This window comes from Microcaecilia unicolor, unplaced genomic scaffold (assembly GCF_901765095.1).
Source record: "Microcaecilia unicolor unplaced genomic scaffold, aMicUni1.1, whole genome shotgun sequence".
Lineage (NCBI taxonomy): Eukaryota > Metazoa > Chordata > Amphibia > Gymnophiona > Siphonopidae > Microcaecilia > Microcaecilia unicolor.
Genome location: NW_021963819.1, coordinates 253187 through 280599, shown reverse-complemented (window position 1 = coordinate 280599; position 27413 = coordinate 253187). Strand labels below are relative to the sequence as shown.

The window sequence follows — 27413 nt, the reverse complement described above, 5'->3', positions numbered from 1 at the left end:
AGTGCTTCACAAATTACCTGGAAAGGTTACAGGAATCTCCCCACCCCACTTACAGCACATCAGGGGCGTAGCCAGACTTCGGCGGGAGAGGGGGTCCAGAGCCTGAGGTGAGGGTGCACATTTTAGCCCCCCCCCCCCCCGGCGCCACCGCCCCCCCCTCCTGCCATTGCCGACCCCACCGCCACTACCAACTTTGCTCCCCCCCCCCCGACGACGACCCTCTGGACCCCCCCTCCCGCCACCAACCCGCCGTTGCCTACCTTTGCTGGCGGGGGACCCCAACCCCAGCCAGCCAAGGTCCTCTTCTTTCCGCAAAAGGCTTCCTTCTGTTTCTGACGCCCTGCACGTTGTACATGCAGGACGTCAGACGAAGCCTTGCAGATCAGCTGATCTGAATGTGAATTTCTGATCTGCAAGGCTTCGTTCTGCGAGTCTGATGTCCTGCATGTTGTACATGTAGTATGCCAGAAACAGAAGGAAGCCTTTTGCGGAAAGAAGAGGATCTCGGCTGGCGGGGGTTGGGGTCCCCACCGGCAGCAAAGGCAGGCGACGGTGGGGGGGGGGGGGGGGGTCGAGAGGGTCGTCGGCAGGGGGGTCCAGGGCCAAATCTATTAGATTGTAAGCTCTTTGAGCAGGACTGTCTTTCTTCTATGTTTGTGCAGCGCTGCGTACGCCTTGTAGCGCTATAGAAATGCTAAATAGTAGTAGTAGTAGTAGTAGGGCCCAGGCCCTATGTAGTTACGCCACTGCAGCACATATCTAGTCTCTTTTGCAATCTTGTTTTCTCTGCTTAGCACTTTTGTTTCTACATCTAGCCGACGCCTTGGGCTATTTGTTATTAACCATAAATATCCAAGAAATCTACTATAATAAAACTCACCCTCAACGTTCTGAGGACACTGACGTCAGTGAAGCCAAGCCCTGACTTCCTTCAAAAAGGTTCGAAGGTTCGTAGTGGTGAAGCCACCAAAATCGCTCCAGGCCCCGCCCTCGAGGGCGGAGCAATGGCAGAACAACGAAGGGGTTGGCAGGGAGGCAGGAAATCGCTCCGGGCCCCACCCTCGAGGGCGGAGCAATGGCAGAACAACGAAGGGGTTGGCAGGGAGGGAGGCGGGGGGGTGGGAAATCGCTCCGGGCCCCACCCTCGAGGGCGGAGCAATGGCAGAACAACAAAGGGGTTGGCAGGGAGGGAGGCAGGGAAGCGGAGGGAGGGTGGGAAATCGCTCTGGGCCCCACCCTCGCGTCAAAAGTCATGACGTTGGGGGCGGAGCAATGCCAGAACAACGAAGGGGTTGGCCAGGGAGGGAGGTGTTGGTGACAAAAACCTTGCTAGGGCCCGTTTCATTTGCTCTGAAACGGGCTTCTTTAACTAGTATTTTTATGTTGAGATCGTTGTGGTTGTCCACATTGTGCCGCGTCCGGGTAAGTGAGACCGACATTGCAACCATTATGCTGTGACTTTCTTCAGGGTGGTGCGAAGTCTGCAAGGTTGTCTTTAGGGTCCTCAAATCTGATTGGCTGGGATCTGAGGTGGTCGGGTTCATTGGAGCAGTTTTGATTCGTTGATACAGTTGAACTCTGGAAGGCTCCAATGAAATCATCCAACTCAAATCCCAGCCAATCAGATTTGAGGACCCATTCTATAAAGACAACCTTGCACACTTCACACCACCCTGATGAAAGCCACAGTACGATGGCTGAAACATCAGTTTCACTTACCCAGACGTGGCACAACCCAGACAGCCACAATGATCACAACTGCAGCCTTGGAAGCCTAAGAGAACGTATTTTTATATCGTTCACTTACAATAAGGGGGTTTTCTTGAGTTTTCGAAAGTGTTTTGATTCCCAAGTGGTTTGTCAACAACCAAGATTATAAATCCGAGATGTGGGAGTTCACGTGTTGAAAGGAGAGACCAGGCGTTCATTTCACACGGTGTTTCCCAAATCTGTCCTCAGACCCTGGGCAGCCAGCTGGGGTTTCATGCATACAAATTTCTCTCATGCATACTCATTGTTGATATTCTGAAACCTGACTGGCTGCAAGATCCTGAAGACAGATTTGGAAATACTGTGAGTACCTCAACCATACAGGGCTAGATTTTAATAAAAGGTGCCTAAAAAAAATTGTTACTCGATGCTCTTCTACAATGGACACTCAAAGATGAGTGCTCATCACAGAATAGCACTGAGTGACAATTTCAGTGGCCAAATTTAAGCGCCAGGACCAATGCCTGTTGAAACCAGGTGTAATTCCTAGCGCATAAATTTTAGGAGTGCCCCTAAACCCGAGTACCTCCCATGGCGACGCCCCCTTTTGGGTTGCGCGCTTTGAGATTTGGGCACACGTTGTTATAGAATAACACGTAGCAAGATGTATGCGCAAATTCAAGTTGGTGACAATTTGTGCCAATTAGTATCCAATTGTCACTAATTGGCTTGTTAGCTAATTTGAGTTGGGTGCACATCTTGGATTGGAGCTCAAAAATATCAGCTCCCAATTTTGGGCGCCATATATTGAATCCGGGGGATAACGTATAAAAGAACTCTAAGCGTCCTACATGAACAAGGAAATACAAGAACCCTTTTAATTCACTGTTACCCTTAAACAGAAGAAAATCCATATTGCTCACTGTTGGACCTGCAAAACAAAAGTACTGGTGCTTTAGCAATGTCTAAGGCACAGTCAGATTACCTCGGCAGTCCTGCGATGTAGGACCAAGAGTCTTTCTGAGGGCTGTAAGCTTCCACGGAGGAAAGTGCTCCATTCTCATTCCTTCCGCCCACGGCGATCAATGAATCCGAAAGGGCTGCCAAGTAGAAATCAACGCGACGCTGGTTCATGGAAGCCATCTGCAGGAGGAGAATGAAACAACTGTCCGCTTACGGCACAATCACCACAATTAAGAACATGCAGAACAGGAGCGAAACATCCCAGAGTAATCCCGGGCAGGGGCCCGTCCAACCTTTCCTTCTCTTTGGTAAGGGGAGGGGGTCATATAAAAGCGGGATTTGAGAGCTCCAGAGGACCAGGAGAGAAAACATCCCAGAACTAAAAGGGGCACCACCGATTGTACCCCTTACAGCTCTGTTCGATGTACGATTTGAAACAGGTGAAGGTTGAAGAGACTGGAGAAGGGGGTACATGACGGTAGGACCAGAGAGGAAGCAGAAAACTAAAGACCCTGCTAGTTCAACATCAGTGACGGGAAAGGTAATGCATTACCACATCCTAGGCAACTTTATTTCACAAGGGGGAAAAATCTTATTTATATACTAGTAAAAAAGCCCCGTTTCTGATGCAAATGAAACAGGGGCTAGCAAGGTTTTCTTCTGTGTGCATGTGGGAGTGTGTGTGTCCCTACCCTCTGGCCTCTGTCCCCTCCCCCCTCTGAGTCCTTCACTGTTACAGAGCCAGCGATTTGATTTCGTGCTCTGCTGTTTTCCTTCAGTGACTGACTGTGTTACAGAGAGGGCGGGGCAGACACTCATAGGGAAACCGGATATCTCGCCCCCTTCACACTTCCGGCTGGTTGTTGGTGTTGCCTTTTATATAGAGAGATTTGTTCATTTTCTTATATACCAAGCATGAAAACTATCAAATCAGTGTACATTCAGGTACAAATGTTTGTACGTTTGGGTAGCTTGCCAGGTGCCCTTGACCTGGATTGGCCGCTGTCGAGGACAGGATGCTGGGCTCGATGGACCTTCCCAGTATGGCATTACTTATGTAGCTATGTAAATGCGTTCAATTTCTTTCAAGAAGGGACTCGAGTAGCAGATTGGAGGGAAGGTATTGCAGTAGATGTGGTCTATTTGGATTTCAGTAAAGCCTAAAAGGCATGGCCAAGTGGCTGGGCTGGGAGCTGGAAAAAAAAATCTGAGAGGCAGTAAACGAGGCTCACGCTGGTGATCTGTGAAGTGCCACAAGGGTCCATGGTTGGTCTCGGGCACTGGGAATGGGTCAGAAAAAGCGTGCAACAGAACAGAGGACTAGGCTAGATGAAGGAGGACTTTAAAATGGATAAAGGTCTGGCAACCAAGCTGTAATTTAAACAAGGCAAACTCTGACGTTGGGATGTAGAAATCCATGTTATGATCAGAGTAGTGAGCCCTTGGACCACAGTCGGAGAACCCACTGCGGCAGTCAGAGCACCAGGTGGAGAAGCATTGACAAACTGAGCTATCTCCCAGAAACAAGGATGAGACTGGACAGGAATAGGAGTACTATAGAACCTCCGGAGCAGCAGCAAACAGGGTGGCTAAAGGGAAGACACCCTCCAAACATAGACAGAACCTCAGGGACCCGCTCACACAGGAGCAAGGAAGCGTAACAGGAACTCACTCAAAAAATAATTAGAAAGTATCTCAAGAACCCGCTCACACAGTATCGGGAAAGCATCACTGGAATCCAATCACAAATTAGCAAGATAGCGTCTCTGGAACCCACTCGCACAGACAGCTGGCAAGCGTCTCTGGAACCCACTCGCACAGACAGCTGGCAAGCATCTCTGGAACCCACTCGCACAGACAGCTGGCAAGCGTCTCTGGAACCCACTCACATAATAGCTGGAAAGCGTCACTGCAACCCACTCACTCAGGAGCAGGATAGCGTCTTAGGAACCTACTCGCACAGACAGCTGGCAAGAGTCTCTGGAACCCACTCGCACAGACAGCTGGCAAGCGCCTCAAGAACCCACTCGCACAGACAGCTGGCAAGCGTCTCAAGAACCCACTCACACAATAGCTGGAAAGCATCACTGCAACCCACTCACTCAGGAGCAGGATAGCGTCTCAGGAGCCCGTTCACACAGTAGCACTAGGCACAGCCAGCAAAGAACTCAGGAATATCTAAAAGATCCACGAGTGTCTACAAGACCCAGACACAACCAGGAGCTTCGAGACATAGAGGCAACGACGTCAGATCCGAGAAGTGTCTAAGTACTTCCTGGAATGCAATGTCATCCTGCTGCGCCCACCTCCATGGCTTCCGCTGAGAATCCTGCACCTAGGCTGGGACATGAGCCAGTACCTGGAGCAGAGAGAGAGTGTTCAGCTGCTAGGAGCATCAAGTTCAGCCGGAACCACGATCCAGGAGTAACGGTAGGTCCGTGACAATCCAAAGGGCCAAACTTCTTTTTGGAATTGAAGAAATAGCAGAAAACAAACAGGAGAAAGACTGGAAAGTCCTTAAGATTAAGGACCTCAAAGCTACTTCTGTGTGTTTTTTTATCATTACCCTTGTAGCAGATCTAGTTTCTCCACTTTTGTTGTTTTTTTGTTGCGTACTTGGATGCATAGAGACAGGCATCACTAGGAGAAAGACACAAGTAATTTTACCTCCCTAAAGTCCTCTGGTGAGACCCTCAAACTTGAGAACTGGGTCCAGTTCTGATGGCCGCATCTACAAAACACCACCCTCAAGAGCACAAGACAATTCAAAGGACTATCCGAACTGTACGTGGACTCCACTATAAGCTGTATAAACTTTGGATTAACTTGGAGCAGATGTTGCGGACTCCGATCCCATTAAGTTCCCTTATGTGGCTTTCAAAAAGACGTTGTTCCGTGCGAGCTGAGGTGTGCCCAACAATTGCATATACATTAAAAATCAGGGATGGTATAAGCACATTTTCAGTTCCCTCAACATACGCCCATTCGGTTTAATCCTGTTTGGGCTAGGGATGACTTCTGGTGTCTTTAAACATTGGGAGTCCCAAGGATTGGCAAGGTGGGGGCAAATTATATATGATTTTGAAGTAGTGCCATTCGATACCTTGGTAAGTGACTACTAGATCCCTAAAGAAAATTAATATGCAAACTTACAGGTTGTCCATTTTCTGAAGAGAAGCCCATTAAACCACACCTGGAAGGGGAAGTCCCATTTTGGAAGAAATATGTGAGGATTTAGGATTCACTAGATACCTAGTTTCTGCGTTCTATATAGTTTTCTGCAAGATCTTATACACTTGGATTGCAAGACAGTCAAAAATGGGAGTCAGTTATGAGCCTTCAGAATGGGAAGCTATGGAGCCAGAGCTGGCAAAAATTGTGATAGCAGCCAATGTACAAGAGAATAGTGGAAAGCTAATGTATCAATGGTATCTGATAGGATCTACCATTGGTTCCCCCCGGCCCTGTCAACTTGCTGGCAGCAGTGGAGTGGCAGAGGAACACCAAGGCATATTTAATGAATCCGCCCTAAGGACACAGCTTTTTGGAAAGTATATATATAAACATTAAGTCCCCAATACACACATCCCACCCCACTTGAAGGCCACAAAACATCTAACCAGAGTGAAAAATGCAAAACTGCTAGAGGCCTTGACTCATGACCTCAGCCAAGAGAGGCCTACTTACCCACCCACCCACCCACCCCCAGCACCCCTCCACACCCCCACAACTCTAAACCCCCTTCCTCCCACCTCCTAGGGCTATGCAGGCATTCCAATCCTGTCTCAGATTTAATTAAGAACTTGGCTACGCGCAGTAGGTGAAATCAAAAAGCTAGAGAGGGGTCCCAAAAAAGCAAAAAGGCCTTCTGGTGCTTTGGATGTGTACTAGCCCCATAAGATTCCCAAATCATCAAAGCATGGAATTTGTTCCTCCAATACCAAAACGTTAGCGGGACATTTCTCACCCACAATGTATGCTTTACCTATTAATTTATGTTCACTTCTAAACCGAGAGCCCCCCTCCCCCTAAAAAAGAGATTGTAAGAAACAAAATACCCTCCAATGATAAAACTAAAGAGTGCCGCAACGAATGTTGCAGACAGGTATGAAGGGCTATCCAGAAGTCCCTAATTTTCCTACAGGCCCAGGTACCATGGAAAAAGGTGCTATCCTGTTCCCTACATTTTACAAAGCAAGGGGTGTCCACGCCTCCTATGCAAAAGGCACAATACTGAGAAAAGCAAGCAGAAGCAGTACTCTATAATGACATTCCCGTAATTCGGCCTGATGAACCAATTCTGGAATTTGCGTAAACACTTGTCAACGTGCACCTCCCTAAGCCAAGCATCCTGTACAGCTACATAGGTAGGGGCAGTTTGCCGTTGAATCAACAAGTTGTGAAACCAAGAGATGGAAACTCGACCTAACGCATCACCTTCAAGGAACTCTCTCAAACGAACACCAAAAGAAAAAATCATGCTCCCAGTCAGTTAAGACCGAAAGTAACTAGCAAATTGCAAATAAGCAAAACAATCCGCTTGCGGTAGGGAAAAATCTCTGCTGCAAGGCTGCAAAAGATAATAACGACCCATCTTCGCTTAATAAGTGTTTGACGCGTCCCAAGCCTTGCAACCACCAGAACTGAAAAATGACATGATCCAAACCAGGTCGAAAACCCATGTTCCCTATCGATGGTAACATCATCGTACTGCAGGGATCTTGCCCCCACACGGAAAGTAAGTCCCTCCACAAGTGCCAAAGCGGATTAAGCAAAAGACTATACTTAAGCCGTGGGGGAAGCTTAGAAAACTGTGCATGCAGAAGAGCGATGGATGCTACGGACTAAAATACGCTGTCTCAAAGCTAACATCCATATACATATCTGTATTCAGAAACCAATCACGCAGATGATTTAATAGACAAGCCTGATTTGATATCAGGGATACCCAAATCACCGCGCCACCAGTGACCAATTAAATAAATCCAGCGCAGCTTGGGTTTCCTACCAGACCAACCACAGGTACTCACTAGGCATTGCAGAGCTTTAATGTCTTTGAGCGGTAACCATAGAGGAAGGGTCTGAAGAACATATAACCAACATGGGAAAACGACTATACGATATAACTACCCTGTTTCCCCGAAAGTAAGACCTACCCCCAAAATAAGACCTACTAGAGGTGTTCCTGAATTGGTAGATATAAGGCCTCCCCCGAAAGTAAGACCTAGCAAATTTTTGTTTGAAAGCAGGGCCGCCGAGAGCCAGACAAGGCCGCCCCCCCCCCCCCACCCGAGGTCGCCGGGCCCCCCCTCCACCCACCCTCCGTCGCTCCCGGAACTAACCTTAAATGCCTCCTTTCACCTTCGCAGCAAGCAGCAGCAGGGCAGACCTCTCCTTCCTTCCATGCCCTGCCCTTGCGGACGTTACGTCAGGCGAGGACAGGACATGGAAGGAAGGAGTGGCCTGCCCTGCTGCTGCTTGCTGCGAAGGTGAAAGGAGGCGTTTAAGGTTAGTTCCGGGAGCGACGGAGGGCGGGCGTGCCAACCCCGATGTTTCCCTGAAAAATAAGACAGCCCCTAAAAATAAGACCTAGCGCATTTTTGGGGGCAAAAATTAATATAAGACAGTGTCTTATTTTCGGGGAAACACAGTAGATGCGTCCCATCAGCAGCAAATGAGCCCAAAGCTCCAACTGTGTTCGTGTATCTTGTAAACATTCATCGATGTTTAATCGATAAATTTGAGAGAGGGTCCATCGATAACTGCACCCTCAATATCTAAAACAGCCTCATGCCCACCGAAGCAAAAACAAAGCTCCTCAACTCCTCCTCAAGGCCTCACTGCCAAAGCCTCTGATTTATCTAAATTTAAATGGAAACCTGCAAAATCCCTGTTTTCATGAATACTATCCAACAAAAGAGGGCAATGACTGATGAGGGTTTGTAAGAAAAACTAAGAGATCATCTGCAAAAGCCACAATCTTAATTTGACTCGTCCCTATTTGCATTCCCAGGATCTCGGGTTAGTTTGTATCTCACGAATGAGAGGATCAAGGGTGAGCACAAATAACAATGGGGACAATGGTCATCCCTGTCTTCTACCATGTTGAACATCAAATTGGTTGAAGAGGCCCCTATTAACCCAAATTCTAGCTTGAGAGCGAGTATAAAGTGCCCTAATCGCATGCACAAAAAAACCCTGTATCCCATAAGCTGAAAGCATTCCATGGCGGAACCCCCACACCACCCTATCAAATGCTTTTTCTACATCAAAACTGATGAGCAATGAAGGGGTCTGCCCAGTGCCTTCCCACTCCAAAGCCGCTATTATTTTCCGAAGATTCTTCAAAAACACTCGTTCACTCACGAGCCCCATCTGAGGTCCGGCCACTAAGCATAGCAATACTGGAACCAAGTGACTAGCCAACAAATTGGCCTCAAAATTTTATAGGGATATAGGACAAGGTCCAGGTCACTCTGGGTGACATCCGGGTTTTATCAAAACGACAATTTGAGCCCACTGGAGGAAATCCGGCAACTCTCCTTTAGTAATAATTACATTAAACACAGTAGTGAGGATAGGGGCAAATGTATCTTTTTAACAGTTTGTAAAATTTGTTGCGGAACCCATCCGGACCAGAGGCTTTGTTCAACAGACTCTGCCAGATGGCCCACTCTACTTCCTCTACTTGTATGGGAGCATTCAACCTATCCATACCATGCCTGTCAACTTGTGGCAGATCCAAGCTGGACATACAAACCTCACTTTCCAAAGAGGCCTATGTCAGACCGTACAAATCAGAGAAAAAGAACTGACAAATGTTTTGGACACCCTCATCCGAATTATACAACTTTCCACTGTTATCACGTAATGTCAAAATTTTAGTGGGACCCCAGGACCTCCGCACCAGACTAGCCAACAGGTGGCCATTTTTATTTATAAAGACAATATTGATAGAAAGCAAAAGACTTCAAAGCTGATTGATGAATCAACGAAATAAGCACCTGCTGGGCCTCCAATAACAAGTACATAAGTACATAAGTACATAAGTAGTGCCATACTGGGAAAGACCAAAGGTCCATCTAGCCCAGCATCCTGTCACCGACAGTGGCCAATCCAGGTCAAGGGCACCTGGCACGCTCCCCAAACGTAAAAACATTCCAGACAAGTTATACCTAAAAATGCGGAATTTTTCCAAGTCCATTTAATAGCGGTCTATGGACTTGTCCTTTAGGAATCTATCTAACCCCTTTTTAAACTCCGTCAAGCTAACCGCCCGTACCACGTTCTCCGGCAACGAATTCCAGAGTCTAATTACACGTTGGGTGAAGAAAAATTTTCTCCGATTCGTTTTAAATTTACCACACTGTAGCTTCAACTCATGCCCTCTAGTCCTAGTATTTTTGGATAGCGTGAACAGTCGCTTCACATCCACCCGATCCATTCCACTCATTATTTTATACACTTCTATCATATCTCCCCTCAGCCGTCTCTTCTCCAAGCTAAAAAGCCCTAGCCTTCTCAGCCTCTCTTCATAGGAAAGTCGTCCCATCCCCACTATCATTTTCGTCGCCCTTCGCTGTACCTTTTCCAATTCTACTATATCTTTTTTGAGATACGGAGACCAGTACTGAACACAATACTCCAGGTGCGGTCGCACCATGGAGCGATACAACGGCATTATAACATCCGCACACCTGGACTCCATACCCTTCCTAATAACACCCAACATTCTATTCGCTTTCCTAGCCGCAGCAGCACACTGAGCAGAAAGTTTCAGCGTATCATCGACGACGACACCCAGATCCCTTTCTTGATCCGTAACTCCTAACGCGGAACCTTGCAAGACGTAGCTATAATTCGGGTTCCTCTTACCCACATGCATCACTTTGCACTTGTCAACATTGAACTTCATCTGCCACTTGCACGCCCAATCTCCCAGTCTCGCAAGGTCCTCCTGTAATCGTTCACATTCCTCCTGCGACTTGACGACCCTGAATAATTTTGTGTCATCGGCGAATTTAATTACCTCACTAGTGCAAAGTTCGATGTTTACCATATTGTTGCCGCAAAAAAGTGACCCAATCCTCTAATCATAACAATTCTGGATTCTGAACGTTTTTACAATAGCTACATTACGCCAAAATTTCACCCCTCAAAACAGCCTTTCCTGCCTCCCAATAGAATGCAGAACCGCCTACATGAACCTGTTTACATTGCTCATAGCATTGCCATTTGTCCATTATATAATCCAAGAATTTTGCATCCCGATACAAGCTAGTAGGGAACTGTCACTGGGGTAGACATACAAGACCCACCGAAAAACCAAGGGTTAATACTACCCAAGCATGATTGAAATTTTTGATATGTCTAATATCTACCGTCTCCACTCTGGGAAATAGGTTTCTTATTATAAAGATATAGTCTACACAGGATAGCGTGGCAGGTGCTCTGGAAAAATGTGTATAATCTCGCTCTGTGGGGTGAAGCGTTCTCCAAACATCCATCAGACCCAACGCCCCACAGAGTCGGGAAATCCCCCCCCCCCCCCGAAGCCTCCCTAGAAGACCCACGAGATGTGTATGATCTATGCAAAGGGGGGGGGGGGGGAAGGTCCGGAGCTTTCAGATTTCCGTCCTCACTGCACCAAACCCAAACTGGAAGCTACATTTTTCTAATAGAGACTCATGAGGATTAAAACAAGCAAAGTTAAATTAGTACGCCATTGCTTAAGTGTGGCAAAACGGACACTGGTTTCAGCTGGAAGACAGTGGGAATCCCCCCTTTACATAAGTGGAGAGATAAGTTGAGCTACTCGTATCAAATAGAAAAATTGACAATGCGAAGAAATGCGTTGGTGAAATGGGAAAAAGGCTGGGGACACTTTAAAAGGTGCAAATATAGGTTAGGAAGTTATTTATTTCCGTGTTTATTTTTCTCTGTATAAATGGCGTGATGTATGAGGGGGAGGATTTTGGTGGGGCTGATCTTTGGATTAAGTGGTTTCCTGTTGGAAGGTGTGTGTGTGTGGGGGGGGGGGGGGCAGGTTTAATGGGTTTATAAAATGTAAAAGGAAATGGAGGACTCCATCGATAAGGGACTCTGTAGAGGATGGTTACTTTGGGAAGTGCTGTAAAACATGTGTTTTTCTTTACTGGTTTATATACTTATTCTTATATTTTGGTTTTTGGCTTTCAATAAAGATCTCCTTTAAATTTAAAAAAAAAAAAAAAAAAAAAGTCACTAAGATGGTCCGAATGACGGGCTAGTGACGTGACTATACAGAACTTGTGGCTTTCCAGATTTTGATTGGGGCTGAAGCAGAGCAGTGTAGGTCCTCTAAATGGAGCTTTTCAGCACAGTAAGGGCACAATTAAGAGTCAACATTCTCAAAAAGAAATGAAAATAAATATCTGAAGAACGCTGACGATCTACTGTATAAAATTAGGGACAGCAATAAAAGAATTCATTTTGTTGGGTGAGCTCTGTCACACGTCCGTTCAGCAGAGCAGAAGAACATAACCGAGGAGGTGAGGAGACCACTGCGCGCTACGTTCTGAGCTCTGGGAGACCAGCTCTGTCCTGGCAGCGTCGGACGACGTCACCCACCTGTGTTCCCGACTCAATCCTGCTTATCGACAGAAAAAAAAAATGTAGGCATGCTTACGTTTAAAACATGATGATTGACTTGGACCATATGCAATACTTTGATGCATCATTGGCGATGCGAACGAAAGAGGACCAGTTTCTTGGTAATTCGATTTCTAAGCCATGATGCTCTGTTTGGGCTCATCCTCCATGTTCTCTCTCTTTCTATTCTGATCGCTTTGGGAAATACTATTACCCTGCCGATAACTTTGAATGGAACAAAATACTAATCCTTGGGTGCGTTTTCTTTTTGCTCTTGAAGCTGTAAGACCCCAGGTTTAAGAGATGGCATTCTCGGTCCCTAGAAGGAGGGCGAAATACCGTTTGCACACAGAGTATTGATAGAACTGAAAAATGAACTTGCAGAACTATTGTTAATAATATGTCATTTATCTTTAAAATCAAGCATGGTACCGGAAGGTGGCCAATGTAACACCGATTTTTAAAAAGGGTTCCAGAGGTGAAATTACAGACCAATGAGCTTGACGTCGGTGCCGGGCAAAATGGTAGAGACTATTATAAAGAACAAAATTACAGAGAATATTCAAAAGCATGGATAAATGAGACAAAGCCAACATAGATTTAGTGAAGGGAAATCTTGCCTCACCAATCTACTACATTTCTTTGAAGGGGTGAAAAAACATGTGGATAAAGGTGAGACAGTCGATATTGTGTATCTGGATTTTTACAAGGCACCTCATGAAAGACTCCAGAGGAAATTGGAAAGTCATGGAATAGGAGGTAGTGTCCTATTGTGGATTAAAAACTGGTTAAAAGTTAGAAAACAGAGACTAGGGTTAAATGGTCAGTATTCTCAATGGAGAAGGGTAGATAGTGGGGTTCCCCAGGGGTCTGTGCTGGGACCGCTGCTTTTTAAAATATTTATAAATGATCTAAAGATGGGAGTAACTAGTGAGGTAATTAAGTTTGCCAACGAAACAAAGTTATTCAAAGTTGTTAAATCACAAGAGGATTGTGAAAAATTGCAAGACAACCTTACGAGACTGGGCATCCAAATGGCAGATGATGTTTAATGTGAACAAGTGCAAAGTGATGCATATGGGAAAGAGGAACCCGAACTTTAGCTATGTGATGCAAGGTTCCACGTTAAAAGTCAATGACTAGGAGTCATCGTTGCCAATACTTTGAAACCTTCTGCTCAGTGTGCTGCTACGGCTATAAAAGCAAATAGAATGTTAGGTATTATTAGGAAAGGAATGGAAAATAAAAATGAGGATGTTATAACGCCTTTGTATCGCTCCATGGTGCAACTGCACCTTGCATACTTTGTGCAGTTCTGGTCACTGCATCTCAAAAATGATGTAGTAGAATTAGAAAAGGTACAGCGAAGGGCAACGAAAATGATAAAGGGGAAGGGACGACTTCCCTATGAGGAAAGGCTAAAGTGGTTAGGGCTCTTCAGTTTGGAGAAAAGACAGCTGAGGGGAGATATGATAGAGGTCTATAAAATAATGAGTGGGGTGGAATGGGTAGACGTGAATCGCTTGTTTACTCTTTCCAAAAATACTAGGACTAGGGGGCACACGATGAAGCTACAAAGTAGTAAATTTAAAACGGATCGGGAGAAACATTTTCTTCGCTCAACGTGTAATTAAACTCTGGAATTTGCTGCAAGATGGTGCGGGGGGGGGGGGGGGCCTTGATTCTGAAAAAACCTACATCAAATTTATCCCCTACTATCTTGCACGTGCCAGGATTTACTCCTTGACCTGCGGTCTGGGTTTGTACAATACTGACGTGTGATCACTCTGACCCTTCTCTGATCAAATGCAAAAAAAAAGAAAAAAATAATAATATTAGCCATTGCATCACAATGAAATAACCTGGACTAGACAGAAGAGAATATCACTCTGTTTTTAAATTACTGCATTATGCTTATAAATGTTCTTATTGATGCATCACTCTTAGTTTGTTTTAGATCACTGAAGATGGTTTACATTGCACTGGAAGTAAATAACATTTTATAAACAAATAAATAAACAATTCACTAATTCTGAATTTCCGGGGAGGCGCTTTGTTCAGCACCCTCCCACTTCTGGTCTCTTCTCAGTATATGTTTTTTTTGTAAATCCATATAGAATGTTTTTTGATTGCTTGAACGACATTTTTTCCTTTCTATGAAAGAGCACCATACGACTAGAAAGGTATCATTACAGTGACCCTGTCACACCTTCCCTCCTTTCCTTGAATAAAAACACGAGCTCGGGGTCTCACCTTTATCCACTGGTCGCAGCGGGGATCATACCTGTAGAGGAGACTGGAAGCCGCATTCCCTCCGTTATCTCTTGAGAAGCTGCCTCCGGCTATGAAGATGAAACCCCCCAACACCGCCACGCAGTGATGGCTGCGCCGCGCTGGCAGGTGGTTCTCCGAGACCCACTGCTCATTTTTATCGTCCAAGTAGCAGATGTCATCGCTAAGCTCCAGGCAGTGCTCCGAGACCTCCCCGCCCACAAACAGGAGCCTCTCCCTGTCCCCTCGCAGCAGGGTCCGTTTGTTCTGCATCACCGGCTGAGCTGTGACGTTGTTGTGGTAGGCCACCGCCTCCTCCAGGAAGCCCTCGTAGTTGGATTCCTTGGGAAGGAGGGAACGGATGGCGGGCCGGACCTGATGAAGGAGATCGTTCTTGGGGATCAAGGGGAAGTGAATGTTTTCTAGAACCCGATATGCCTGGTTCTCCCTTTCTGGACTCTGAGTCAGCCACTGTAAGGCAGCTTGCAGAAGATCGTGTTCGCACTCCTGCTGCACCTCGTTACTGTCCAGATAGTGGCACAGTTTTTGGACAGAAACCGTCTGCAGGAAAGCAGGCGTGAAGGAAAGCGTTCCGAAGTTCTGCAGGATGAAGTGATCAAGGTACGCGTCCAGGTGCTCCAGGCTGTATATGGAAGCCAGTTCCTGGAGATACAAGTAATTCTCCTCATTCACCTCACTCTCCAGATACTCACAGCAGAAGTCCACCACCTTCCAAATCTGCAGGAGATGTGCAGTCTCCAGTACGTAATCGATGTTCCCTCCATCCAGGGACAGCTCACCGCTGTAGAGGAAGTCGATCACAGCTTTAAGGCCAAGGTAGGAGGTGCCGATCAGCTCCACCTCCTTCTGATAGGCCTCCCGCATACCCAAGGTGAACATGGACTTGAAGTAGTCGCTGCAGACTGCCAGGAGATTCCGATGGGCAGGGACTCTCTGTTCATCAGCCACCAGGAAGATGTCACAGAACAGGCCCTTCTGCCTCTGCTCATTCAGACCCAGGAGTACCAGGCTGGTATGGTCAACCCATCGGTACAACTACAAATAAAAAAAAAAAAGAGTCAAGGTAATTAAATGAGGCGTCAACAAACAATAATTGAATGCTGCAGAGGTAGAGGGAATCCAAAAGCAAAGCAACAAAAGCTAAATATCCAAAAAAAGCACAAGCCGTCTTGGAAGATGGTAGCGTCTCAGCTGTACTTTATTAATCTGACCCGACATGGTCCGCATTTTGGCAACGAATGCCTGCTTCAGGGGTCTACTGTCTTCAAAGAAAATAGATAATCCAATGGTCAGAGACAAATTTGTCTTGAAAGAGACAGGTGCTTGGCCACTTTCATATCAAGGAACATTTGACTGGATGTATAACTTGTTCTCAAGCTTTCTCAGCGTCTCTTTATGAAGTTTTGAGTAGACGTCTTTTTCGAGACAAGTTTGTTTTTGACCATTGAATTACCTGGAGAGAACAGACCTCTGACACAGGCATTGGTTGCTGAAACCCAGACCGTGTCGGGTCAGATTAAGTACAGTCGAGACGCTACCATCTTTGAAGGCTCCTTGTGCTTTTTAGGATTTTTAACAATCAATAATTGCCGTTAATTGGTACCACTTTGGAGATACCTACGCCCCTGCCCCAGATGCTTTTCTATTAATATTCACGCCTCAATTCCGTAGTGTCCATCCCCCAAAGGGGCGTGGCTATGGGAGGCACGTGGGAGGATCAGCAGGCATTCCCAGAATGTAGGCGTCACGTTAGAGAATACTGTAAGATCTGCTGAAAATTGGGCCCTAGCATTTACCATTTATTTGTTGCATTTGTATCCCGCATTTTCCCACCTATTTGCAGGCTCAATGTGACTTACATAGTACCATCAAAGGCGTTTGCCCAATCGGTTGATAGCAAATACAAGGTTGTATAGTGATCGAATGAGGTATATGTGGAGGGTCGGAAGGGATGAAGATTGCGTGTTGTCCAGTACGATTATAGTCATGCTGTGTTGCTGGGTGAAGGGGTTTACCATGGGTTTCAGCAGGCGTAAATGCTGGCACCCAAAGTTAGGCGTGAATTCCACGCTAAACTAGTATTCAGCAATAGTTACTCTGCGCCAAGCATCCTTTGCTGAATACTAACTTAGCATGGATCTTTCCAGCTCCTATTTTTGGGCAATATTTACTGAATCTGGCCCTTAATACTACTTACTACCACTACTTATCATTTCTATAGCGCTACTAGACGTGCGCAGCGCTGTACCCTTGAACATGAAGAGAGTCCCTGCTCGACAGAGTTTACAATCTAATTAGGACAGACAAACAGGACAAACAAGAGATAAGGACAAAGAGTAGCAAGATTCCGGAATCCCAAAGAGAAGCAAGATTCCAGAATCCCAAACACTACTACTACTTATCATTTCTATGGCGCTACTAGGATTCGTAGTGCACTGGTCCCCCTCACATGCCAGGACACCAACCAGGCACCCTAGGGGGCACTTGGAACAAGTAAAAAAAAAAAGTTAAGTACCTCCCAAGTCCATAGCTCCCTTCTCTTGGGTGCTGAGCCCCCCAAATCCCCCCCAAACCCACTGCCCACAACTCTACACCATTACCATAGCACTTATGGCTGAAGGGGGGCACCTAGATGTGGGTACAGTGGGTTTTGGGGGGTTTTGGAGGGCTCAACATTAACCACCACAAGTGTAACAGGTAGGGGGGGATGGGCCTGGGTCCACCTGCCTGAAGTCCACTGCACCCACTAACAACTGCTCCAGGGACCTGCATACTGCTGTGATGGAGCTGGGTATGGCATTTGAGGCTGGCATACAAGCTGGAAAAAAAAAGTTGTTAAAGTTTTTTTTTTTGGTGGGAGGGGGTTAGTGACCACTGTGGGAGTCAGGGGTGGTCATCCCCGATTCCCTCCGCTGGTCATCTGGTCATTTAGGGCACTTTTTTGGGACTTGTTCGTGAAAAAAAAAGGGTAAAAAAAAAGGTGACCTAAATTCTCGCTAAAAACGGCCATTTGTTTTTCGATTATTGGCCGAAGGCGCCCATCTCTGCTCGGCCGATAAACACACCCCAGTCCCGCCTCCGACACGCCCCCATCAACTTTGTTCGTTCCCGCAACGAAGTGCAGTTGCAGGCACCTAAAATCGGCTTTGGATTATACCGATTTGGGCGCCTTCGCAAGATGGGCGCCCATCTCCCGATTTGGGTCGAAATCTGGGCGCCCATCACTTTCCAAAATAAGGCTGATGATAGACCTCATAGATTTACCAACCAGAAACAGAATCCGATCATCACGATCATACCTAAACCTACACCACCCTAATTGCAAAGGACTTAAATACAAAACAACTTACGCATCTGGCTTCTCCTACGTAAGTGCATAACTATGGAATAAGCTGTGAAAAACAATCAATCACCATTTAAACTTCAGGAAATATCTAAAAACCAACCTCTTCAAAAAGGCTTACCCCACCGACCCACCGTAAATCCCCAAACCCAGCAACACAGCATAACCAATGATCTTACTGGACAATATACAACCTGCATTCCCTTCGACCCTCCTGTTGCCTGATACACACCTACCTCATCAGACCACATTACAACCTGTATCTGTTATCAACCGAACTGGCGAATGCCATTACGGTACTATGTAAGCCACACTGAGCCCGCAAAATCCGTGGGAAAATGCGGGGTACAAATGTAACAAATAAAATAAATAAATAAATAAACCAGCATTAGAAAATGTTGGTTCCACCCCTACTGGCTAAATTTTGCATCTACCACGTGGTATATTTCTACGATAAGCTGTTTTATTTTGTTTGATTTCTATTGATAACCTTTAAGAGTGGACTAACACGGCTACCACACCTCTCTACTTTGCGATAAGCTGCAAATTTTGCCACGGTTTAGTAAAAGGGCCCCTTATTTTTTATTTACAATTTAATTCTATGTTTGATTTATTTATTTTGAGTTCTATGGGATACAGCAGGCTGTAAATCACTGTATTAAATTAACTTCCCCATTGTGTAAAGAAATGAGTTGCATTTTAATCATTTCAGTTATCTTATAGTGACAGCAACAGAACATTATCTGCCGAATTCTGTATAGGTCGCCCGTGGATTCCAGAACTGCGTGTAAACTAGTTAGCTAATCAGGTGAAATCAATTACTGGTGTTAATTGCAGTCATTAGGATTTACAAGCAGAGATTCCCCTCACTCTAGTCTACAACATGTGTGCCTGATTTTCATAGTATGCAACTCCAAATGGGGTGTGGCCATTGGAGGGATGGACCAGGGGCGTTCTCAGAATTTAGGCTCAATGTTATAAAATACTGTCATTTCTGCTCCTATCTGCCATTAGTTGGATGCCAGCTTTTGACAAGTTAGGTGCGAAATGTACACTGAGCTAGAATTCTGTAAAGGGTGCTCTACGTGGAATGCCCTTTACGGAATAATAGCTTACAGCGGATCATCCCGGCACTTAACTTTGGATGCCTTTTTCTTCACCCAACGCATAATTAAACTTTGGAATTCGTTGCCTGAGAACGTGGTGAAGGCGGTTAGCTTAGCAGAGTTTAAAAAGGGGTTGGACGGTTTCCTAAAGGACAAGTCCATAAACCACTACTAAATGGACTTGGGAAAAATCCACAGTTCCAGGAATAACATTAATAGAATGTTCGTACGTTTGGGAAGCTTGCCAGGTGCCCTTGGCTTGAATTGGCCGCTGTCATGGACAGGATGCTGGGCTCGATGGACCCTTGGTCTTTTCCCAGTGTGGCATTACTTATGTACTTATGTAATGATTAGTGTAGCAGGTTGTGAACCTGAGGAACTGGGTTCAATTCCTGCTGCTACCCCGATGGTCAGCAGTGGGATGAGATCCTGGGGAAGTCACTTAACCCTCTGTTACCCCAGGTACAAAAGTAGTACAATGTACTACTTAAGATTGTGAGCACACTAGGGACAGACCCAGTAACAGTAAAAATTAAAACTATAAACCACTGAGGTCTAAGCAGTATATAAATACTCAAATGAATGAATGAATGAATGAATGACTTCCGCCCTACAGTATAAAGTTCAAAACGATGGAAATTATCCTGGGGAGTGATCAAGTGCTCTGACACAGCCACAGCACTGGGGAGAGCACTGGAGGGAGTTTGGAACCCCTCAGTGGTTACAGTATTGAGGTTCCCTAGGGGAAACGCTGGCGCTCTGAAAAGTGCTGGGCAGAACGTGAGACACTGACATCAGTATTGAATAGAGTGTGGAACTTCTTTTCGTGACGCTGGGTATTCTAACATGGAGCGTTACAGTGAAAACAAGCTATCAATCACCAAGAGTGCATATTTCTCCCTTCCCAAACCCAGCACAGTCATTCCTTCCCAGGGCCTATCAGTGTTTTCCAAGTCCAGTCCTGGAGTATCCCTTTGCCAATCAGGTTTTCAGGATATCCACAATGAATACGCATGAACTTGATCTGCATACACTGCTTCCATTATATGCAAATGTCTTTCATACATACATATTTATTTATTTATTTATTTATTTATTGCATTTGTATCCCACATTATCCCACCTATTTGCAGGCTCAATGTGGCTTACATAATGTTAACAATGTACAAGATATCATATACAGTTAGTATTGTGCAGAGATTGAGTAGGGGAGAGAGAAGAAGGGAGCGAGTGATCGGGGGTTATGTAGGTGGATCTTCATAACTGAGTGGGTGGTGAGGTGAATTAATGAGGTTGTCGGTTATCGGTTCTCATTGTAGGCTTTGTTGAAAAAGTATGTCTTCAGAGCTTTGCGAAAGATAATTATATCGTTGATTGTTTTCAGGTCTGTAGGTAGTGCGTTCCATAACTGCGTGCTCATGTAACAGAAGGAAGTGGCATGCATCAGCTTGTATTTTAGTCCTTTACAGCTGGGGAAGTGCAGGTTGAGAAATTTGCGGGATGATCTTGTGGCGTTTGTGGGAGGTAGGTCCACGAGGTTAGACATGTATATTGGGGCGTCTACGTGAATGATTTTGTGTACAATCGTGCAGATTTTGAATGCAATTCGTTCCTTAAGTGGGAGCCACTGAAGTTTCTCTCTTAAGGGTTTTGCACTTTCATATTTAGTTCTTCCAAATATGAGTCTGGCGGCAGTATTCTGGGCAGTTTGGAGTTTTTTGATAGTCTGTTCTTTACAGCCAGCGTACAGTATATTGCAGTAGTCCAGATGACTTATTACCATTGACTGTACCAGGGTACGGAAGATGTATCTCGGGAAGAAAGGTTTTACTCTTTTGAGTTTCCACATGGAGTAGAACATCTTTTTCGTCGTATTTTTCACATGGGTATCAAGGGTGAGGTTTCAATCTATGGTGGCTCCAAGAATTTTCAAGTTTTGAGAGACAGGAAGAGGACAGTATGGTGTGATTATGGTGGAGAAGTTTTTTGTGTTATGTTGCGAGGTGAGTACAAGACATTGTGTTTTTTCTGTGTTAAGTTTTAGTTGGAATGCATCTGCCCATGTGTGCATTGTTTGGAGGCTTTGGTTGATCTCGTTGGTGATTTCATTTAGATCATGTTTGAACGGGATGTAGATTGTGACGTCATCTGCATATATTTAGGGGTTGAGGTTTTGGTTGGCTAGAAGTTTGGCTAAAGGTATCATCATGAGGTTGAATAAGGTTGGTGAGAGGGAGGGATCCTTGGGGGACTCCACATTCAGGTATCCATGGGGGTGATCTTTCCGCGTTCGTTGTTACTTGGTATGATCTTGTGGTTAGGAATCCTTCGAACCATTTGAGAACTGTGCCTCCTACTCCGAAGTATTCTAGTATGTGTAATAGTATTTCATGATTAACCATGTCAAAGGCACTGGACATGTCGAATTGTAGGAGGAGTACGTTGTTACCAGTTGCAATTGCTTGTTTGAATGAATTCATTGCGGACACTAGAACAGTTTCGGTGCTATGATTTGACCGAAATCCTGATTGAGATTCGTGCAGAATTGAGTTTAGATATTCAGTGAATTGTTTCGTCACTATCCCTTCCATGAGTTTGGTTATAAGTGGAATAGATGCTGCTGGACGATAGATAATATTCATTGTGGATATCCTGAAAACCTGACTGAAAGGGGTACTCCAGGATCGGACTTGGGAAACACTGCCCTATGCAAGCATTCTCTTCCCCCGCCTCCCCACTGTTGACCAGACCGGAGCAAGCCGACTAGCCTCAGCTATCCCCCAGCCTGTCTTTCCCCTCTAGCCATGAGGCTCAGGCATCTATCGTCTTCCACACTGTCTCTTTGCCTACCTCTGCTCTTTGGAAAACACACTCCTGTCACTGCACACACAGACCCCCCAGAAGCCAGAGCTGCAACAGCTGAGCCCTGACAGCCAAATGTCATCTGCAGCAGAGTACATACATACAGATAAGGTATCAACTTTCACACCCATACTCTCCCCAGCCATACCTAGTAAACTGGGACCTATCACACAAAGATCAGAAGAGAAATCTCCTCTTCAGAACCCTGGAATGATCCTAAACCCATCTACCCAGTAAGCCCGGATGCTCCAGAATCAAACTCACAGTCCCAGCCTGTAACATATTTAGCGCTAGATTTAATGAAGTGCGCTATCACGTTAAATGTTTAGCGCAAAGTAATGGATATTAGCGTGTGCTAAGTGCCAGATGGCCCTTAGGTATAAACAGGGCCCGCCCCTGCCACCCTCGCCGCCCCGCCCCCCCCCCCTCCAAGGTCGCCGTCGCCGCTCCCCCCCTCCGTCTGCCACCGGGCCAGGCCCCCTGCATTGAAATCGCAGTCTCACCTCTGTGAAAGCAGTGCTGCAGGCAGCAGAATGCCTCCCTTCGGCCCTCCTTCCCTCCTTGTGTCCCGCCCTCGCGGAAGTTACATCAGATGAGGGCGAACAGGGAGGGAAGGAGGCTCGAAGGGAGGCGTACTGCTGCCTGCAGCGCTGCTTTCACGGAAGTGAGACTGTGTTTCAATGCAGGGTGCAGACGGTCGACGACGGAGGGCGGGTGGGACTGCGGCGCCGGGCCCGGGGAATTTTGTGCCCCCTGCCCCCTCCTCTCGGCGGCTATGGGTATAAAATAGAATGTGCAGCATTTAGCGCTCGCTAATTATGTTAGGGCATGCTAAACTTTAATGGCCCCTTAGTTAACGTGCATTAAAGGGACTTGTAATAACATAGTAATGCCCATCAGTAAGTGTAGCCCATAATAATTAGATTATTACTCATTTGATCTGCTCGGCGTGCCTTCATGGCTGAGTGATTTACAGACCTTTGAAGACTCGCTGATCTTGTGTGGGCGGGACACTCTCGATTGCTTGGCTCCTTCCATGCTAGGTTGCTGAGTGCCCCTTCCAAAACAAGAAAACAGGAAACAAAATTAATGAATCTCATCTTCCCTGCGAATAAGGTCGCAGGAGCTGTCTCGGGATCAACCCGTTCAAGGTCCGTACGTACAGTACTAAGAACCGCTGCAGGACTCTGCTTTTGCTACCCGGAAAGGTAGGAAGTTCTCCAACAACAGACTGGGAAAAAACTACAAACTGCAGTAGACCAATGATTCCCAAGCCTGACCTGGAGCAACCCCAGCCAGTCAGGTTTTCAGGGTATCCACAATGAATATTCATAAGATCAATTTGTATACACTGCCTCCTTGGTATGCAAATCTATCTCATGCATAGATATCTTGACAGCCTGACTGGCTGGGGTTCCCCCAGGGCAGTGGTTCCCAAACCTGGACCTGGAGGTACCCCAGCCAGTCAGGTTTTCAGGATATCCACAATGAATATTCATAAGATCAATTTGCATACACTGCCTCCTTGGTATGCAAATCTATCTCATGCATAGATATATTGAAAACCTGACTGGCTGGGGTTCCCCCAGGGCAGTGGTTCCCAAACCTGGAGGTACCCCCAGCCAGTCAGGCTTTCAGGATATCCACAATGAATATTCATAAGATCAATTTGCATACACTGCCTCCTTGGTATGCAACTCTATCTCATGCATAGATATCTTGAAAACCTGACTGGCTGGGCTTCCCCTAAGGCAGTGGTTCCCAAACCTGGAGGTACCCCCAGCCAGTCAGGTTTCAGGATACCCACCATGAATATTCATGAGAGAAGTCTACATGCACTGCCACCACTGCATGCAAATTGCTCTCATGAATATTCATTGTGGGTATCCTGAAAACCTGACTGGCCGGGGTGCCTCCAGGACCAGGTTCGGGAACCACTGACCCAAGGCAAGTTTGGGAATCATTTGGTTTCAACCGTTCTCTGAAATGTAAGCTGTGATCAGCAGAGCCTCCACTGCCCCAAAGGAGCCCTTCATTCCCCCCTGGGTGCTTTTTTGGCAGCGTTTCAACAGGAAGGAGTACCCAAGGGCATTCCTCCGGTGGCAGTAGGGTTGGATTTATTGACAATGCCCCAAGTAGGCTTCATGGCATCAAGCAGATGGCTAAAAAAAAAAAAAAAAAACAGTACACAAGACATGACAACAGGTCAATGAACCGACCATTAAACCTTGGGGCCAATATTCGAAACAAGCTGAACTGCTAAATTTGTACCCAATTTTCAGCCAAATTTATAAGCCTTAAGTTATTAGCTGAAAATTCATCTTAACTTAGGCGTCTAAAAGTTTAGGCTTATAAAATTTAGGACTGCCATTTTATGAGCACAGTGACTAAAACCAGTCCGCCCCTGTTGCATCTAAATTTAGGAGTTCAGTGACATTTTGAGTACAGAGTTATATACTCAGCCCTAGGAAATTTTCAGAGAGGCCAATTAACATTTATCGTGTATTCGATATTCCGCAATCGAGGCGGTGTACGTTCTAAAAATCAAGAAAATAAAAGAAGGAATGAAATCAAAATCACAAGAATGATAAGCCAGAGACACAGAACAGATAAAAGAGCACAGTACTGAACACAGCTACCCCCCCTGCCAAGTCAGAGAAGAAATAACTCTCAAAATTAGGAGCATGGAGCCTTGGAAAATCAGGACCAGTATTTGAACCAACTGAAGCCCACAGACCAGTGGTCCCCAAACCTGGCCCTGGAGGCACCCTAGCCAGTCAGGTTTTCAGGATACCCACAATGAATATTCATAAGATAGAGCAGTATGCAGTGGTGGCAGTGCATGCAAATTTCTCTCATGAATAGTCATTGTGGGTATCGTGAAAACCTGACTGGCTGGGGTGCCTCCAGGGCCAGGTTTTGGGAACCACTGCCATAAACCACAGAATGTCAACACTCTTGTTATCAAAAGCTCATTGGGTAACTACTAGGGAAAGGCCTTTCTTTTGCCAGGCACCAGAGTTATGGAATAGCCTACCAAGGGACATACAGACGGAGGAAAGCTACAGGAAGTTCAAAACACTATTGAACGCATACTATTATCAGCAGGCTTTCAATCTGTAACCCAGGGGCGGGAGAACGGGACTGCCTACCCAATTATTTTCATTTTTTTTTTTTTGTTACATTTGTACCCCGCGCTTTCCCACTTATGGCAGGCTCAATGCGGCTTACATATTGTATACAGGTACTTATTTGTACCTGGGGCAATGGAGGGTTAAGTGACTTGCCCAGAGTCACAAGTATTGTCTCTTTGAGAGTATGGCTCTTGATCTTGTGTGCATGCAGTGGGTCTTTCCTATCGGAGCTGCTTTCTATTTTACGTTTTAAAATTTGTTTGAAGTTGTAAACTTCTTAGATCCAGAAAGGGTGATCGGTATATCAAAAATCTTAAATAAACATTTCTGCACCCAAGTCAGCGAACATCATCTGTTTCCACATGTGACTGTAGTATTTGTCATATGTAATTTATCCGGGAAGCAGCTAACACATGTTCGTTAATCACTGTGCTGATAATAAGCTAGTTTGCATATTTTTGCGTCTCATTACCTCACTAGACCAGATTTTCCGTTTTTATTACGACAAGTTCGTTCTATGTGCTAACACTCTTTCACACAGTTAACTGCAATTCTGTCAGCCAGTGGATAGGTTTTTTCAAAGGTGGCAAAACAGTTACCCCCTAAGATAACATAGGACTGGGAAGGGGCCATGCCTAGCGCCACACACAAAGACCGAACTGCACCGTACAGCCAGTCCTATCATCTTACTTCAGAAATCCGGCTGTGAAAATGGATTTGGCCTCCATTTGCCTATTGCTCATGCTCGATCTATTCTTACTGTACACCGCCTTGAGTGAATTCCTTCAAAAAGGCGATAAATAAATCCAAATAAATAAATATACAGTGGGGGAAATAAGTATTTGATCCCTTGCTGATTTTGTAAGTTTGCCCACTGACAAAGACATGAGCAGCCCATAATTGAAGGGTAGGTTATTGGTAACAGTGAGAGATAGCACATCACAAATTAAATCCGGAAAATCACATTGTGGAAAGTATATGAATTTATTTGCATTCTGCAGAGGGAAATAAGTATTTAATCCCTCTGGCAAACAAGACCTAATACTTGGTGGCAAAACCCTTGTTGGCAAGCACAGCGGTCAGACGTCTTCTGTAGTTGATGATGAGGTTTGCACACATGTCAGGAGGAATTTTGGTCCACTCCTCTTTGCAGATCATCTCTAAATCATTAAGAGTTCTGGGCTGTCGCTTGGCAACTCGCAGCTTCAGCTCCCTCCATAAGTTTTCAATGGGATTAAGGTCTGGTGACTGGCTAGGCCACTCCATGACCCTAATGTGCTTCTTCCTGAGCCACTCCTTTGTTGCCTTGGCTGTATGTTTTGGGTCATTGTCGTGCTGGAAGACCCAGCCACGACCCATTTTTAAGGCCCTGGCGGAGGGAAGGAGGTTGTCACTCAGAATTGTACGGTACATGGCCCCATCCATTCTCCCATTGATGCGGTGAAGTAGTCATGTGCCCTTAGCAGAGAAACACCCCCAAAACATAACATTTCCACCTCCATGCTTGACAGTGGGGACGGTGTTCTTTGGGTCATAGGCAGCATTTCTCTTCCTCCAAACACGGCGAGTTGAGTTCATGCCAAAGAGCTCAATTTTTGTCTCATCTGACCACAGCACCTTCTCCCAATCACTCTCGGCATCATCCAGGTGTTCACTGGCAAACTTCAGACGGGCCGTCACATGTGCCTTCCGGAGCAGGGGGACCTTGCGGGCACTGCAGGATTGCAATCCGTTATGTCGTAATGTGTTACCAATGGTTTTCGTGGTGACAGTGGTCCCAGCTGCCTTGAGATCATTGACAAGTTCCCCCCTTGTAGTTGTAGGCTGATTTCTAACCTTCCTCATGATCAAGGATACCCCACGAGGTGAGATTTTGCGTGGAGCCCCAGATCTTTGTCGATTGACAGTCATTTTGTACTTCTTCCATTTTCTTACTATGGCACCAACAGTTGTCTCCTTCTCGCCCAGCGTCTTACTGATGGTTTTGTAGCCCATTCCAGCCTTGTGCAGGTGTATGATCTTGTCCCTGACATCCTTAGACAGCTCCTTGCTCTTGGCCATTTTGTAGAGGTTAGAGTCTGACTGATTCACTGAGTCTGTGGACAGGTGTCTTTCATACAGGTGATCATTGCCGACAGCTGTCTGTCATGCAGGTAACGAGTTGATTTGGAGCATCTACCTGGTCTGTAGGGGCCAGATCTCTTACTGGTTGGTGGGGGATCAAATACTTATTTCCCTCTGCAGAATGCAAATAAATTCATATACTTTCCACAATGTGATTTTTCCGGATTTAATTTGTGATGTGCTATCTCTCACTGTTACCAATAACCTACCCTTCAATTATGGGCTGCTCATGTCTTTGTCAGTGGGCAA

The 27413-nt window shown here is 45.8% G+C and overlaps 1 protein-coding gene across 2 annotated transcripts in view; it reads right to left on the bottom strand.

Annotated features, from left to right (window-relative positions):
• LOC115459663 (kelch-like protein 36) overlaps positions 1 to 27413 on the bottom strand; it is a 41470-nt gene that overhangs the window by 5700 nt on the left and 8357 nt on the right. Inside the window, exons 3-5 of one of the 2 annotated variants that reach the window (XM_030189469.1) lie at positions 22885 to 22963; positions 14557 to 15630; positions 2696 to 2853 (exon numbers count right to left, since the gene is read on the bottom strand). In XM_030189469.1, the coding sequence (XP_030045329.1) occupies positions 2696 to 2853; positions 14557 to 15630; positions 22885 to 22944 (1292 nt within the window). In that variant the 5' untranslated portion in view covers positions 22945 to 22963. The remainder of the gene's footprint in view (positions 1 to 2695; positions 2854 to 14556; positions 15631 to 22884; positions 22964 to 27413) is intronic. The other variant, XM_030189470.1, reaches the window with a different exon arrangement.